Source organism: Scleropages formosus, chromosome 6 (assembly GCF_900964775.1).
Source record: "Scleropages formosus chromosome 6, fSclFor1.1, whole genome shotgun sequence".
In the NCBI taxonomy this organism is placed as follows: Eukaryota; Metazoa; Chordata; class Actinopteri; order Osteoglossiformes; family Osteoglossidae; genus Scleropages; species Scleropages formosus.
The window spans coordinates 34,887,236-34,904,090 of NC_041811.1; the positions used below are offsets into that span (position 1 = coordinate 34,887,236).

The 16,855-nt window shown below is 44.9% G+C and overlaps 1 protein-coding gene across 3 annotated transcripts; it reads left to right on the top strand.

Moving 5' to 3' along the window:
- Nucleotides 1–1,944: 1,944 nt before the first annotated feature.
- LOC108935501 (RING finger protein 122) lies at nucleotides 1,945–16,705 on the top strand. 3 transcript variants are annotated; one of them, XM_018754165.2, is made up of 6 exons: nucleotides 1,945–2,272; nucleotides 9,411–9,568; nucleotides 14,332–14,377; nucleotides 14,606–14,647; nucleotides 14,837–14,919; nucleotides 16,028–16,705. In XM_018754165.2, exons 2-6 carry the CDS (start codon nucleotides 9,459–9,461, stop codon nucleotides 16,143–16,145), a joined length of 399 nt encoding a protein of 132 aa, XP_018609681.1. In that variant the 5' UTR covers nucleotides 1,945–2,272; nucleotides 9,411–9,458; the 3' UTR covers nucleotides 16,146–16,705. The 3 variants fall into 3 exon arrangements, with proteins under 3 accessions (XP_018609681.1, XP_018609702.1, XP_018609691.1); XM_018754186.2 differs by having other exon boundaries at nucleotides 14,840–14,919; XM_018754175.2 differs by lacking the exon at nucleotides 1,945–2,272 and adding an exon at nucleotides 8,289–8,926.
- Nucleotides 16,706–16,855: the final 150 nt, after the last annotated feature.

Here is a 16,855-nt window from a genome sequence, read left to right on the forward strand (position 1 = left end):
CATAAAACTTCAAGCATCCTTAATGATCCAGTAAGGCTGTTTCTGCAGGAATACTTGGATTATTTTTAGCAATTAAAATGTTCATGATTTTTATTTTTCTCCAACCCTGTGGGGAAAAAAAAATAGTGACAATGATGCCTTAATCTGTATTATCCCAAATCCTAGGTCCTTAAGATGTTACTTCTTACAGTGTTGTTGCTTTTTTAAATGTTTTCATTTTAATCTGTGTACTATTGAAAGCTGTGTGTCCCAATAAAAATATTAACTAATTCCAGCCAACTTGATTCTTTTTCCTGCTCATTTTCATTTGTTTTTAGGTGGGCAGACATTCTAAAAATGGATCACGTTCCTCACCCTCAAAAGGAACTTGGCCAAAGCAAGCGTTCTGTGGTGATCGAGTAATTAAAAGATGACATGTCTTTTCATAACTGAATTTGTTCTAAAATCTATCAGATAATAGAGCAGTTAAAGCTGCTGCCTTCCAGTAAAAGTTTGCAGATGTGACTCGCACCTCCTGCTGTAGAATCTTTGATGGAGGTACTTACTCTAAACTGCTTCAATACAAGATAGCCAGCAGTATAAATGAGTAAATTTGTACCTTCACATAGTAAGTTCCTTTAGAGAACAGCTCAAGCTAAATTAATAAATTTAAATCAAGTCACTTACCATTAATTCAAAATCAATAAGAGCTTAGTAATACACACATATTGTATGAAACCGCTTGTCCCGAGCGGGGTCACAGCAAGCCGGAGCCTAACCCGGCAAAAGAGTGCGCAGGGCTAGAGGGGGAGGGGGAGGGGGACACACCCAGGGCGGGACGCCAGTCCATCACAAGGCACCCCAAGCAAGACTCGAACCCCAGACCCACAGTTACAGCAGGCCCTGGCCAAACCCACTGCACCCCCCTCTTTAGTAATATGGACACATCCCTCAATTTATTCACTGGTTGCATTGTGGGAATAAAGCAAAAAAAGTTAAATTCAATGACTTGTTCAGTTTATAGCTTATGCTATATTTTAACCATCACCAAGAGATCTGAGACATGGACTTAGTTAACCCTTCAAAACAATTGCTGCTGTAGAAATGAGAATAATGAATAATTGTAACTGTCACGGTAAACTACTAGTTCTGCCGCTAGGTGGCAGTAATTAAATGTTCTTCGAACGCAGTTGTTTCGCAATATAACGACCTCATTACAGTCATACGGTCCCTGTGTGGCATGATGAATATGATTTGGTATGGATGGCACGAAGTGAAAACTGTACAGACCGTACATGAGCAATCCTGGTGCGGTTCTTTCTCGGTGAACACAAGTGACACACAAAGACTAACAAGTTGCTGTTTACCTGTGGTCTGTGTGTGCAGTGCGTAGGAAGCCTAAGTGCACTTACTTAGTTGCTGACACGAGGCACAAACTACAGCTACGGTAGTACATGCTGTTGAGTAACACACTGCACTACTGTGAAAACATTTTTTCCCCAGTTACCCTGGGTTTAGAGGTCAGTTAAGCAAAAATACGCAGCAGCTGAACAAACCACAGGCACCTAGTTGTTGTAACCCTGGCCTTCAAACGTTGACTAGATATTTTCTGAGTGCGGCGGGCGGGTGCACAGTATAACTTATTATATAAGACTCCTAAAAAATAAGCACACACACATCTGCATTACTTAAAATGCAAAGGTAAACAAAACCTCTTTACTACGAAACATATTGGCACGACACAAACTGCTCAGCAAAAGCACGGCTACTCTCCTCGTTGGTTGCGCAACACGGTGCAGTAGAACATAGTAGGGCAGAGGAAAAACCGCTTGGCGCTAGTACGGCGTTGCGCGGGCGGGCGGGCAAAAGAAAAAAAAAGAAAAGAAAAAAAGAAAAAACGAGACGGATTTCGCGTTCAGTACCGCCAGTCGCCGGGAGGGGGCGCTGTTACAGGTGCCGCAGCTCCGGGCTCTATATGCGCTGGAGGAGGGAGGGGATGGACAGACACAGACACTGAGTTCGGACCCACGAATCGGAAACGTTGTAAAAGGAGCTGCCAGCGCTTCCCTTTGGATTACGAGCAACGACATAAGCGTTTCGAGTCGCGGCGCTTCCTCTCTCTTCATTCGGGATCTCTTACGCGAGGCACTGACTGAGTGACTTAAGTTTCACGCGCGCCGTGTTTCGGGTGGAAAAAAAAAAAAGTCCCGTTTCAACACAACACACGAGAAGATCGGATTTTTTGTTGAACACCAACAAGCTGGACTGACATGATGATCATGTGGCTGTAACGGTGAGAAAATGCGCTTCGTCGTGTTTCTCTCTGTGATTTTTTTTACCTCAGCGACTGGATTTACTGTTACCTTATTTAACCTAGTGCTTCCCTAAATCTCTCATGCATCCCATGATCATGTCACACTTGTGCGTTTCTGTCACTTCACTCCTCCGTCTGTAAGAAAAGCAGCTGGCTTTCCAGTCACCAGTGTGTCACGATTTTTAGTTTATCCGGTGGTGTTTACGTGTTGAATCCTGTCGTGAGCCGTTATAAAAACCTCTTCACCGACGGACCTTCTTCTCTGCTTTAACAAAGAAGTCTCCAGTCTCGCGCTCAAGTTTTCACCGCTTTTCAACTTGAAGTAAGTTTCCATAAAATATGCGAAGTAGCCGTTTTTAATTGTAGTTTGTTTGTCGGTAACTGCAGTATTATTTCAGGGCTTATATTGTTCCAGTCACGTTGGATTGTGTGAAGTTTGTTTGCATGTTCTCCCCCGTGTGTCTGCGTGGGTTTCCTCCTACACTCTCTAAGATGATGTTCAGGTTCCCCTATAGTTGAGTGACAGTGACAGAGAGAGAGAGTGTGTGTGTGTTCCACTGATGTAGGGATGAGTGACCCACTGTAAGTAGTCTATCTAGCAGTGTGAGTCACGGTGAAAGTCAAGTGTGTTGGCTGATAACACTATAGAGTTCCTTGGGAGTTGCTTTGGAGAAAAGTGTCTGATAAAATAAACGTTAAGTCCTTATACCTGTATCGGAGCGTCTCGTGGTCTGCAGGCTCCTCCTCCACCTTCCCCAACGACTGACCAATAAGAAAACGCAGAGCAACCCGCGTTTTCTGATGTCGCGCACCAAACCTAGATGCGAGCCTCGTGCCACTTTGACGGAACGGTACGCATGCGCAGAGGAGACGCCGTCCTTCTGCCGCCTCCGAGCGAACGCGATGTGGGTTCACCTTTATGGTACACGAGCGCACACGCTGAAGCTGCTTGTTCCGAGCGGGATCGCGGCGAGCTGGAGCCTAACCCGGCAGCAAAAACAAGCTGCATATGCCATATGCCATATGATATGGAAACGACCTTCCCTGCATCCTCTAGAGGTTAAATATGTATATTCATGGCATTCGCAGTATGAAATATCACAAGACCATTCCGTTCCCAGGAATTCTCTCTCCGAGGGGAGGGACGGTGCGCTGAGACTGAGTTGTTTGGACTTTATTAAAGGACACTTTATTAACACGGTCACATTTCGTTAATAAAAAACATATGGACCGTTTCACAGTCATCAAATCACAACCTTAGCCTAGGGTTAGGTAAACATAAGTGAAATAGAAGATTCAGTGCTAGTGAAATTAATTCAAGTGATGACTTACACTATTCCGATCTTCCTAGAATTATTTAATTGCATAAACTAAGGATGTGTAATTGTATGTGTATTAATTGGCAACACATTGTATAAATATGGGGTAGTATAGTAGGTGGGATGTGAACCAAGGAGGCATCTAGTAGCATAGTGGTTAGTGCTGCTGCCTTTGGACTCAAAGGTTGTAGGTTTAAATCCCACCTCTGGCTTTAGTGCCCTAGAGAATGGTGTCTGCTCTAAATTGCTCCAGTAAAATTAGCTAGTTGTTTAAATGGGTAAATAAATAGGTTAATATTGTAAATTGCTTTGGAGAAACATCAGCTAAATGAATAAGTGTAAATGTAACCTGGGTCTTTTGGTGGCAAGGTGAGAGCTTTACCCATAATACACCCCTCACTATAACTAACTCAGTTGCACAGATAGGAGACATTGTTTTATATTGACATATCATGTGAAAATGAGCTTTTTTCAAAGAGATCACGATGCCTAGGAAAGGTGAGGGACAAAGAGGATGACCAGCTGCCAGACACATGGACTCAGTCCCACCAACGATGGATGCTCTCCTTTCAATACTAAGAACACAAGTAGAGGACAAAAGCTTTCGGAGCCGCTGCTAAGGCAGCCTACCCCGGTTTGACAGCCTTAATTAAATTGTTTAAACAGCTTTAAATTACATGAATATCCTTAAAATAGTGTAAGGAAAGCCTTAATGTCACGGTTCTATGAAGATCATGATGCGTCAAACATTTGATGCCTCATGATCTTCATGGAACCGTGACATATTTTTCTCTCTCACAAAGAATGGTAATTTGAAACCCTTAAACCAAAAAAAATTCACCCAACAGGGTGACCAGAATTAAAATTCATTCACAGAACTTCACAGAATTAATTAACCCTATTATGCAATGAATGGGAATATATTAATATTGAGACGCAGATAATAAGTAAGATTAACGCTGGGTGTCAGTCACATGTCTGTTACTTAATCCATGTATATTTTACCCTGTGGTGAAGAACAAGATACGGCAAAAAGTTGCCAAGCTGGACTAATATCAAGAACTCTTATCAGTACATATTTCATGCAGCACAGGATGGTGACAAGTCTGTACATGAGTGCAAGGTCACGTATTTGAAAAACATTGTACAGTTGCAAGGCAAAGGGACTAAACGCTTTGGAATTACCTGGATTTCTGCAGGAATTACTCATAAAATGTGCTCTGGTCTTCAACTGAGTCACAACAATAGACAAACACAGTCTGGTTAAACTAAAAGCACATAATCAATTTTAATACTTCCTGTCAAAACTGAATGCATCATATAAACATTTGCAGTCTGGGCTGGAAAAAGTACGTGAACCCCAGTATCCAGTGACTTTTGGACCAGTCGACTGTTGTCCAATCTCTTTTACCTTCCTCGACGAAACGGATGTTGTGTTTTGTTAAAATTACTTTGTTGGACACAGATATGTTCTTAAGGAAGCTAATTAGAATACTTAAAAGAAATTATGGTGGGGATAAAGTGCCCAATAGCCTAAAATTTAACGCTGACAACTTGGTAGCCATAAAACTTGAGTCGTGCACATTAAACAAAATAATAAAAAGCAACATTTTATAAAAAGCAGAACACAGAGTGTTATTTAGTGGAAAATTTTTTTTTTTAAAAAAAAGGGCAACTGGATGAGCCAAAAATACACACACACACACATCTTCAGAACCGCTTGTCCCATACGGGGTCACGGGGAACCAGAGGCTAACCCGGCAACTCAGGGCGTAAGGCCGGAGGGGGAGGGGACACACCCAGGACGGGACGCCAGTCCGTCGCAAGGCACCCCAAGCGGGACTCGAACCCCAGACCCACCGGAGAGCAGGACTGCGGTCCAACCCACTACGCCACCGCACCCCCCTGAGCCAAAAATATGAAACGCTAAAATTACAATGTTACATTGTCATGTTTATTACAACATATAGTATTCTTGTTATGTATAATTTAATATATACACGTATTTTACAATAATATTAATTTACTATTACACTGCTGCTACCATTCTTTCAGGAACAAACTGTAGACCAAACCAGTGAGTGTTTTGTCTTCCTTGCTTCCTTTGCTTTTTGTTTTACATGAGATGAGGTTTTTACCCTTCTCTACACGCCTCTAAGAATCCGATGGAAGCTGAGGACCCAGTTCTAGAGAAATGTCCATCTTTACCACCTTCACAGTGAATTATGACACACGCTGTAATAGCACATTCATATTTATATTGAATTTTAACTTTCATTTAGCGTTATTTTGAAAGCATGTCTGCACTATAGGGACCCCAGAGAGAACCCTGGATTAGGTGTCCATCGCTTTACTGAAGGGTCCTGAAATTGTGGATGCAAATACATCGCTGTCGGCTGACAGGAACGAGAGAACACAAACAGGGGTCGTGGTTGGCTTGACCTCCGTGCGTAAAGCAACCGCGGTACAAGTTTACCAGAGGTGTGCGTCACTTCAGGCCACGTGTTGACAGCTTTCTACGCGGTACAGCAGTTTGTTTGTGGAAAAGATGTTAGTTGAAATTGCAGCTCTTTTTGTTAAGTGAATAAAACAAATATATTTGTGCACTGTGTGAATAATAATGGAACATGTATGAATAATAGAATAGTTGGTAGCAGATTGGTTACAGTGCTGCCTTTGGACCCACAGGTTTGAATCTCACCTCTGGCTGTAGTACCCTTGAGAAAGGTACTTACCCTGAAATTGCTCTGGTAAAACTACCCAGCTGTATAAATGGCTAAATAATTGTAGGCCAGTTAACACTGTAAGTAGCTTTAGAGAAAAGTATGAGCTAAATGAATAAATGTAAATGAGTAATAATGTACAGTGTGAACAGCCCAGTGATTTGAGGGCTTAAATTTACAGAAACTTCTATTTTTTACCCAACTTTAGTTACATTGATGAATCAGTCATTTCATTGATTTATGGATTGATTTTATAGTTAGCTAATTAATGGCTCTTGCAGGACTACACTTGTGTTTCATTAGTGGACATAAAGCAGAGGGCAAACGGACGGTGTAACTGGAATGGGAAGAACCTGTGAACATAATGTTGAATTTAAACAGTGTATTTTACACTGTTTGTGGACACTGAATGCGCAGGTGTTTTTACATGGATGTGTTTTAAATAGCGACACTTAATTGGAATTAATAAAAACACATTTCTTGCATAAAAATAAGAAGGGGGAGGAAGCAGAAAGCACTTCTCACGCACACAGTAACTGTCCTACATTGTGATGGTTGCCTGGATACAAAGGTTGTGTGGATATCCAGAATATTCTAGTCGGAGCTCAGTCATCCCTTCCATCAGAATATTTGAGTTTGTAATCAAACATACAGAACCAGATCTTCCACCCCATTTCATTCTTATTTTATGATTTTTATGTTATATTTAATTTATATCATTTTAGGGTGTTTGAACATTTTCCTTTTTTTTTTTTTTATTTTTAAAATACTCAGCTGGTGCCATTGACAGAAGATAATCTCACTGGAGTAATTCTGTACAAGGTTACTGCAGCAGCCTTGAACACTTCACCAATGACTGCCACACAAAATTTTATCAAGTTTACTATAGTAAATGTGTAATTATCCATGGAGATTTGGTTTACGTTTGCATTGAATGGTTTATGAGATTACATAGAGTGTAAACTAGCTGGTAGCCGACACCTTTGTGAAAGAGGGCAGCATGAGGTGTAGTGGTCAGCGCTACTGTTTTTCAATCCAAAGGTCGCAGGTTTGAACCCCAGATCTGGCTGTGGTGCCCTTGATCATGGTACTTACTCTAAATTGCTCTCAGCTGTATAAATAGGTAAATAAAAGTGTCAGATAAATGTAAACATACTCAGAGCAGCATAGCAGTGTAAACAGCGTACGCACATAGTACAGGCCATGCAGAGTCACCAACTCTCCTAGAAGTTGTGTTTGGACTGTTGGAGGAAACAAACACAGGAGGAGATGGCAACTGCACAGAGTGAAACCCTCATGCATCACACAGTTGAGACACTGAGGCCCCAGTGTGACGTGCCGTACTGATTCATATTTAACAGGAAGTGTAACACATATAAGAGGGGGTGCGGTGGTGCAGTGGGTTGGACCGCAGTCCTGCTTTCCGGTGGGTCTGGGGTTCGAGTCCCGCTTGGGGTGCCTTGCGACGGACTGACGTCCCGTCCTGGGTGTGTCCCCTCCCCCCTCTGGCCTTACGCCCTGTGTTGCTGGGTAGGCTCCGGTTCCCCGTGACCCCGTATGGGACAAGCGGTTCTGAAAATGTGTGTGTGTGTGTGTGTGTGTGTGTGTGTGTGTGTAACACATATACATTTAGGTTCCCTTGGACAAGGGCATCAGCCAAATAAATAGTAGTGATGATGATGATGATGGCCTTTTAAACAGCACTGTTGTGGGATAACTCTGAAAAGGACACTTTCCTTTGATGCTTGAGCCTCCTGCTCTGTTTTAGTGGCACTCGCTGCAGGTGTCTTCATGGGGACAGACGTTACGGTGGAGTTGAGAGGCACACTGGTGGGAGCCCAGGTACCTGGCAGGGTGTAATACAATAGCTCTCAGGTAGCTCACACAATGCGTTTGTGAATCACCATGCTACCGTGTGTGTGTATGTGTGTGTGTGTGTGTGTGTGCGCGCGCGTGCACGCTAACCCCAGAAGGGCAGTGACCGTGATATGAGAACGTGAAGCTGGCCTGGTGAGTGCTTCGTTTTCATGGCATATTTCTGGCAATGCGGTCTGATAAGAGATAACCACTGTCATGGTTGCACTCAAGCAGAGAGGTGAACTTTGTTTGCTAAAAGGTCCAAGGACTCATGACCAGTATCTGTGGTGTGTTTGGAGGAAACCCCAGTTTCACTTGCAGGCCCACTGTAGTATCTATAGTACATGTAATAAGCATGGTACAGTATTGCATTTCATAACCACTTTAAACTGTTCATGAGTTTGACAAGATACCCTTTACATCGATGTTTTGGACAAAATTTCCTAAACAAAGTCTTAACTACTTTTGCTGCAAAGCTGCCACTTAATAAGACAGCACAATTAGTGTGAAGGAAGACAGCCTTTAAGGAATAATGGCGTGTACAAGGAGGATGACCTGGGATTTACAAAAATCAACATAAAAAAGGGGATCATCAAGAAGATTAATTATATTCTCCCTGGCTGCTGGACTGGAAAGACGTCTCCCACCAGAATCACTGCTGACTTTGTCGAATGGGATGAGCGTCACTGTGCTTCTGCTATGGAACAGTGAATTCAGCTCTTCCTCTCCATTCAGTAGGTTTTCACAAGTACTGGATATTTTGCAGGTTAAATTATTTTGGTGATTTATCTATTTCCGTGTACCGAAAAGAATGAACCCAGGGGCGTCTTATGACTAACTTCCCCCTATAGCAGTGTTGAAACCAATTGATTTGCATTACTTTTCTCTGCTGAAACTTGGCGAAGCAACAAGAGAATCTTCCACTATATGAGAATTAAGTGCTTATATATCATAATGTATAATTTTTATAAGATTTGTTAATTATCCAAGTTCTTCAGCTATATGCAGCTGTATTAAATTCGGTGTCTGTCATTTCAATGCGATGCCAGCTGAGCCCATCAAGGTCACAATTAGCTGAAGGGAATTCTAACGTGACTGAAAACAGCCAAACAGACACTGACCATTCTTGGACCATGGTAAAGCAGTGTTCAGTTAGTCTCTGAACCCTCAGGAAAGCTTATATCTGCTGTTTGATTTGTATCTGTCCTCCTTGTCCAGGGTGCTGCTGTGATTTTGGGGCGTATTGTCCCTGGCAAGTCGTGTACGATGTCACCCGTCACCTTCAAGGACCTCCCCCTGGACATCTACATGGTCATCTTCGGAACGGGCATTTTTGTCTTCATCCTCAGCCTCATCTTTTGCTGCTACTTCATAAGGTAGGTGGTGTTTTCCAGTGGGGGTGAACTGAGGTCACATGTCACAACAGTACATGCGACTTGCGTGTACAAAGCCCTCCAACTCATCGTAAAAATAGTGGTTCTGGGGGGCAATAGAAGAAAAGTCTGTGCGCTCTCTGTTCTTTAAGAAATTGGCAAACTCGTATTCGCTCACTATCATTAACCGCTCGTCCAAGTCGGGATTGTGGTGATCCGGAGCCTGGGACCACCCGGAAGTACAGAGCACTGGACCGTTATTTCACTTGGTCTCTAAGCACTCTGTAGCTCAAACTGAAAGTGACTCCCTGACCTTCCAAGGGAAAAGGGCCAAGCGCAGCTCCACGACTCTGTGTGCCACAGATCATACTGTGCGTACGTGAAATGGACAGGTTTGTATGTTTTACATTTACCGCAGCACAACAAAATGCCCATCCCGTGTAATTACACTCTACAGAGTATCTTCTTGAAGCGTAAGGTACGGAACAATAGTCTGTCTGTGCGCAACCTTTTAATGTCGGCAAAATCTTGGTGTTTCTGAATAAAAAGCAACGGTCTCGTATTTTCCACACAAAGTGGACTTTGAGTTCAGCCGAACTCCTTCTGCTCCTTCTGGTTGGAAGAGAAGCTTTGAGGTTGTGGCCTCGTAGTTCAAAATCTATTTCAAGATTTTTCCTATAATTCCTGGAGGTTCCCCTCACCTTGGCCCCATTTGTTCCTCGTGGGATGTCTTGTAAACAGGAGACTTCTCTAACATTGCGCTTCGGTCCACGACCCCCAGCAGACTCACAAATGCAAACTTGCACATTTGTCTCACAAAACACAGCATTGTATGCAACCACGGCATTTGTCTTCAAAACCCAGGTCAAACGAAGTTGCCTTTGTGACCAGTGCGAGTCACTTGTCCGGCCACCGCTCAGTAAAAACGAGGGACATTTCTCTTGGACAGGGGTCGAAGGACTGGCTTTGTCCGCCTCTTTCAGTCCCCCCAACAATCGGCATCTTTGCCAAATTCCAAAAGCAGAAAGTGTGTTTGTAATTGGATGGTGCAGAGTGTGTCGAGGGGATGCTCAGCAGTCAGCACCCCTCTCTTGTGTTACCAGGACAGCCTTGGGAAGGCTGTCGACTGTAGAGGTGTCTGATGCCTGAAGCGTCCCTCTTCAGGCTGGGACTGCTGTGTATGTCTGCACAAGGATACTGGACTCCAACCAGTCCACTCCCTGGAAACTGATGATAGTTGTAAAGCCAGATGGACCAGGTCCAGCTGACTAGGAAGACCCTTCCTGGGAGTCGGCCACACTGAGTTGAGTTGATAAGGTCACTGCCAGTCAGGAGCCTTCCCAGGGTCTTCCTGGTAGTAGGAGACCCTTCGAGACACGAGGAACACGTTGCCTTGCAGCACTGACCACGGACTTCTGCTTGGCATTGGGGGGGGGGTCAGCCTGGACAGCGCCCTCATGCGTCCCATTTTGGACACCTTCTCCTAACAATGAACTCCCCGATGAGCAGCGCAGTCTATTGTGTCAGGACAGGAGTCGAAGCATGGACAGGAAATTGGAGAACAGGAAGCTGCCAGCTAAAATGGGGACTGACATCACCGGACAGGTGGGATAGGAGGCGTTTTCAAGTGAGCTCCCTCCTCATCCTTCTCAGAGCACCCATATCACTGGGAAAAATGTGTCTGGTGGCGCCTTTTCTCATCCTCTTGATTATTTTTACACTTTATGGGGGAAAAGCAGAGTGTGCAGCACTGCCTTGTGGGAAAGTTTAAAGATCATTTGAGATGGCAGGAAAAAGCAGATGTGTAGAAACTGTAAAAGCCTTTCAATCCAGAACAACGTGTCTTCTAAACGACCAGGTGTAGCTCATTCCATGCAGCCAGGGATTCATTTTAACACGGTCCACGTTGTTCAGTTGTGGACAGGGTGTCACTATCTGGGGAATTGATTTATGGTGCATTTCTCCCTGAAAAGCATCTGAAAAACACTTCTGGTTGAGCTTCACAAGAACTGGAAACGGTTTGTATTGAGAATGTTTAGAAAGCTGCTACCGTGCACTTGGACCTACGTCACACAGCTTTCTCTGCCATGTCGAGTGTCACGTGCTTCCGTGGCCTTTAACTACTTCCTAACTCAAACAATCGGGATCAGATCTTTATCACTCCTCTTTGTTCCTCCTTATATTTTTGGCTCCCAGCGTTGGCCAGTTGCTGTAGCTAAACATAGGATGCTCTACTTTAAGTATTATTTCCTAGCTGCTCCAAACATGCAGATACTGTGCCGCCTCTGCAGCGCTGCATGGGCCTCATGTTTATCCAGAACGTTCTGAGGCCTCCCCCTTTTCCACACGGTGCTCTGCGGTGCTTTATCAAGGTACGAACGAGGGCTTTGGTCGCGCCCTCGACGTGTCGTCTCGCACGTTAGAGGTTCAGTCAACAGACGACAGTCGGTTCCTCGCAGTGGGATGGATCCTGAGGAGTTCAGACCGTCTTTGTTTTCGTCCATGAAACTCAAGGGTGCGAGAAACACAGGTCACACATGGCTGATGTCCTCCAGCTGCACACCTTCTGACCGGCCTATCGCTGTGTTGTTTACTTCGCTTTGCCGTGAGCTCGTCCTTCGGCGCCGTCCCCCAGCTTCACTCATTGGCCTTGAGGGATGGGCCGCCTCTCCTATCAGTGCAAAAACACCCTGTTACGCTGTTACACACTGCCTGTCTGCCTCAACATGCTTATACAGACCTTACATGTTTTCCCCCAGTAAAAAATGAACATAGTGATAGTGATGTGTTGTGTTTGATAATGGTGGTTCCTCTCATGGCTCACTGTAGAAAGCAGATGGAAAACACCGAGTTCCTTTAATACAGCATCTTCAGTGAGAGTTCACACATGAGCACTGTACGAAGATAAGGTGAAACGCTGAAAAATGTGCCAACATCTTGTAAACACCAATGGCACTTCTCACAAGAGCTCTTTTCGAGGGCAGCGGCTCCAGGACATGATCAAAATGCAGAGCAAAAGCCGCTCTGGCTGGAGCACAAGAAATGGGCAGGAACTTCATCTTCTGCCTGCTGGAATATTGTGGATGTTGCCATCGTTTGCAATATTTCTGAGAGCAGCATTTTATGAGTGACTCATCGCCCTGGATATGACCACTGGTCTGTTTGAGGAGCACCTGCCTAAACTTGTTCAGCAGACACCAGGATGGTGAGTCAGCGCAGTGGTTTATTAACCTCGCTCTTCTTCCTCCCACTTTTACCGTGACTCACGGGGGAGCAGCACAACAGACGTTAATTATGAAATCGCATAAGCAGTGATGACTTTCTTTTTATTTTAAGAATTTTTACCCACGATCCAGACATACAGAGCTTGTTGTGTCCTAACTGGGTTGAACTTTTTTTTTTTTTTTTTTTTTTTTTTTTAACTTTGGTTAATTTCATTCAAAGTACAGATATCACAGTGCACTAAGTGTCCATTTGGCAGGTCAGCAGACCATTACCATCACCTCTGTTTCCTGGGGGGAAATGATATACAGGTGGTCCCCGATTTACGATTAGGTTACGTTCCCTGAAACCCATCATAAGTTGAAAATATCTTAAGTCAAAAATGCATTTAAAACACCTAATACACACCTCTGCGTGAAAGAACGGGAGATGCGGATCACTGTCGCTGCCCAGCATTGCGAGAGTATTGCTTGCCCGTGAAAAACTAAAAATTCAAAATTCGAAGTACGGTTTCTACTGAATGTCTATCGCCAGCTCACCATGGTAAAGTTTAAAAAAAAAAAAAAAATCGCAAGTCAAACCATCATAAATCAGGGACTACCTGTGTACATTTTATTTTAATATCCATCCATCGTCAACAACTGCTTGTACCGAGCAGGGTCGCAGTGACCTGGAGCCTTACCCCGCCACAGAGGGCACAAGGCCGAAGAGGGAGAGGACACACCCTGGATGAGATGCCAGTCTGTTGCAAGGCACCCCAAGCGGGACTCGATCCCCACACCCACCATACACTGAGCAGCAGCCAAACCCACCGTGCCACCACACCGCCCTGTATTTCTTACTGGGGGTGCGGTGGCGCAGCGGGTTCGGCTGGGGCCTGCTCTGTGGTGGGTCTGGGGATTGAGTGTAAGTCGCTTTGGACAAAAGTGTCAAATAAATCAATAAATACAATAACACCAGTGTTCCTTCCACTAGCTAGACTCAAGTTCTCATTTTATTCTTCCCCTAAAATGTATTAAATTAATTTTCAGTAAACTGATTGGACAAAAGGACAAACATTCTGATGAATTGTTGTCTGTCTTTAAAATTACACCAGTAAAGCTGTATTCCAAGAGTGAGGAATATGGCAGAAGTTCCCTCTGTAAACATGTGGACGACTGAAGTGTTTCAATCTTTCCCAGTTGAGAAACTGACCTTTGATTTGCATGACAACAAAGGGGCTGTGGAATATGTGACACCCTTCTGAAAGTTACTAGAAGTGCTACGTGATCATACCTGTGACAGATTGTAACCTTTTGATCCTGAGCCCTCGCTCTGTGTACGTGGACACGTGTATTGTCTCTCTCTATGCTCTTGTGACCCTGTGTTGTTTATGAAAGCAATTTTTAAGAAATTAAATTTCAAATTGTTTTTACTCCTCCTGAAATTATGTTTTACGTTTAGTTGCATCACTGTGAAATCAGATCAGATGCCTGGATGCCCTGGATCAGTCCAAACCTGAGTGTGACGCCGGTGACTCTTTGTCTCGCCCTTTTCTCCCACAGCAAACTTAGGCACCAGGCCCAAAGCGAAAGGTTTGGCTACAAGGAGGTGAGAGTGTCGGCCTTGAAACAAAGCTGCGTCTAACACGGTCGCGCTCTGTGAGCACGTAAACATCCAAAGAAACATGTTGAACATTCACTCGCAATTCAATTTTCACAACTGCTGCTGCTGCTTCCCACTACAAAGAGCCACTCAGAAACACACCACGCTTGTGTGCGCAGTGACTCACGCTGCAAAATAGAGATATTTTTCATTAATGTCAGTTTCTTTCTTTAGGTTGTTTTCAAAGGAGATGCAAAGAAATTAGACGTACATGGGGTAAGGACTGCCTTTCTTGCTTGCTTTTATTAAACACATGGCTGTCTAAGGCTCCCTGCATTTTAACTACGTTTTTTGAGAACTTCCTCTGCAAGCCGTCTTTGTACAGAAGTGTGTGTGTCTGTGTGCGCACCTCATTTCCACTTTCCTGCGTTTCTCCCTCCGACCACTTCCATGCTTCCATTACAGCAGACGTGTGCCGTGTGTCTGGAGGACTTCAGGCTGAAAGAGGAGCTGGGAGTGTTGCCATGCCAACACGCCTTCCACAGGAGGTGAGCGTCGAACGAGGGCTCCGTGCTCCTGCCGGTGCAGGCGTAACCGTGCCGGGTGCCCCCCCGGTGGGAGCAGGACAGCAGTGAAGCTTTTGCTACAGAGCAGTTGTCAGTTCACATGTAAGGGTGTGAGCCACTCCAGTTCTCGCAAGCAAAGTTCTTCACTCCAATTGCTTCAGCTCAACATCCTACTTCAGAGCGGCCCAAACATTTTCAGCAAATGCAAACGGTGCAAGTAACTGATAAATCCTCATGATTACAAGGTGCAAAACGAAAGCGAAAGCGGTTTCTAAAGGTTTTATTAGATGCCTGTCAAGGTAACCACATGCAGCCTCCAACCCACGCAAAAGCAAGAGCGCGTGCCTGCTGCAAGTCACCTACGCTACTGCTCAAATATAGAGCAGACAAGCAACGCCTGCTCATATGCCCCCCAACACACACGCACACACACATTCTCTGAAAGCAGGCATCCCACAAGCTGTCTTTGATTATTTATGAATCCAGAGCCTTCATTCCCACTGTGATCCCACGGGACGGTCAGGGGAGGGACACTTTACAGGGTACATGCAGGCATCCAGATCTAGCCAATCCCCACCTAGGTTAAATAACACTAACCGTAGTGTGCATTAGTGTGCACTAAAAGACTGTATAACATTGAATCTTGAGAGGAGGTCTCCAAGGGTGGCTGCAAAACGGCCACAGCTGAAGCAAAGTGGCCTGTTTGGGCTCTCAAGCAGCCTGGTGCCAAGTGGAAGTGTGGGGACATTTGGTCCTGCTCTGCACTGCATGGCAGTGTGCCAAGCACGTGCGTGGTGAGCAAGCTCCCCCGGAGCCTAGAGTAATGCTCACAATTGTCCATGTTCCTCCACTGTACTCTCACAGGCCTCTCAGCTGTTCCTTTAAAGAACAGCAGCCAGACGTCCTTGTTAATCTCAGGAAGAGCAGCAGGGTAAAGGTGGATCGGCTTTACCGCACATACGCACATCAACCAAGCGTGACAAGCTGTGCGGGTTAAAGACGAGCGCAGCCCACGGCGGCTCCGATGTTCCTGGGACGTTTCTCTAGCCCGAACCACAGGTCCTGACCCACATGCTCTCTGTGTGCACAGGTGCCTAGTGAAGTGGCTGGAGGTGCGCTGCGTGTGTCCAATGTGCAACAAGCCCATCGCTGGGCCCCTGGAGCACCAGCGCCACAGCCTGGGAACACTGTTGGATGAGCTGCTGTGAGGATGCGGGTGGCCAAGGGAAGAAGAGTGCAGGATCTACCCCCCCCCCAGGGCTGCGCGAAAACGGCAGGACAGAGAAACCTGAGCACCCAGGTTTCCTGAGAACAGCCCCTGACTGACAATATGAAGAAGAATTAAGAGACAAAAGCCACGTTCAGCAGGACGGGGATAGCGGTGTGGGAATCTGCAGCCCGTGTCACAGTGATCTGCTCTTCGACCTGCTCCGCCAACACGGCCGTGGGCATCGAGACAGAACCAGACGGGCACCTTTCAACCCTTGCTCTGAGAGTGAAGGGAAGGTGTGCACGCACACACACGCTGCTCTCTCCCTGTGGGAAAAGGGCCCCCCCCGTCACAGCACACATCTCTAGAAGTTCCTACAACTCCAGGAACATTGGTGCGTTGGGGCTAATAACAAAGTAACTTTTTTCTGATGTATATAATTCACCTGTTTCCTATCAAGAAGTATCACATCATATGTAAAAATTCCTTTATATTAGGGAAATCTACTGCTTTCATGAAGGTTAATAAAGGGTCTGTAGTGTAGCTTTGTATTAATGTTTGGTTGATATCAGGTGAAAGAGTAAAGTTTTAGTTGATAATATGTGTATTGTCTTTTTTTTCATAGTTTTAAAATACAAACAACTCTGAAGTAGTTTATATTATTTAAGAAAATATGTTAAATGTTAGGGCGGCAGGCGGGCGCAGTGG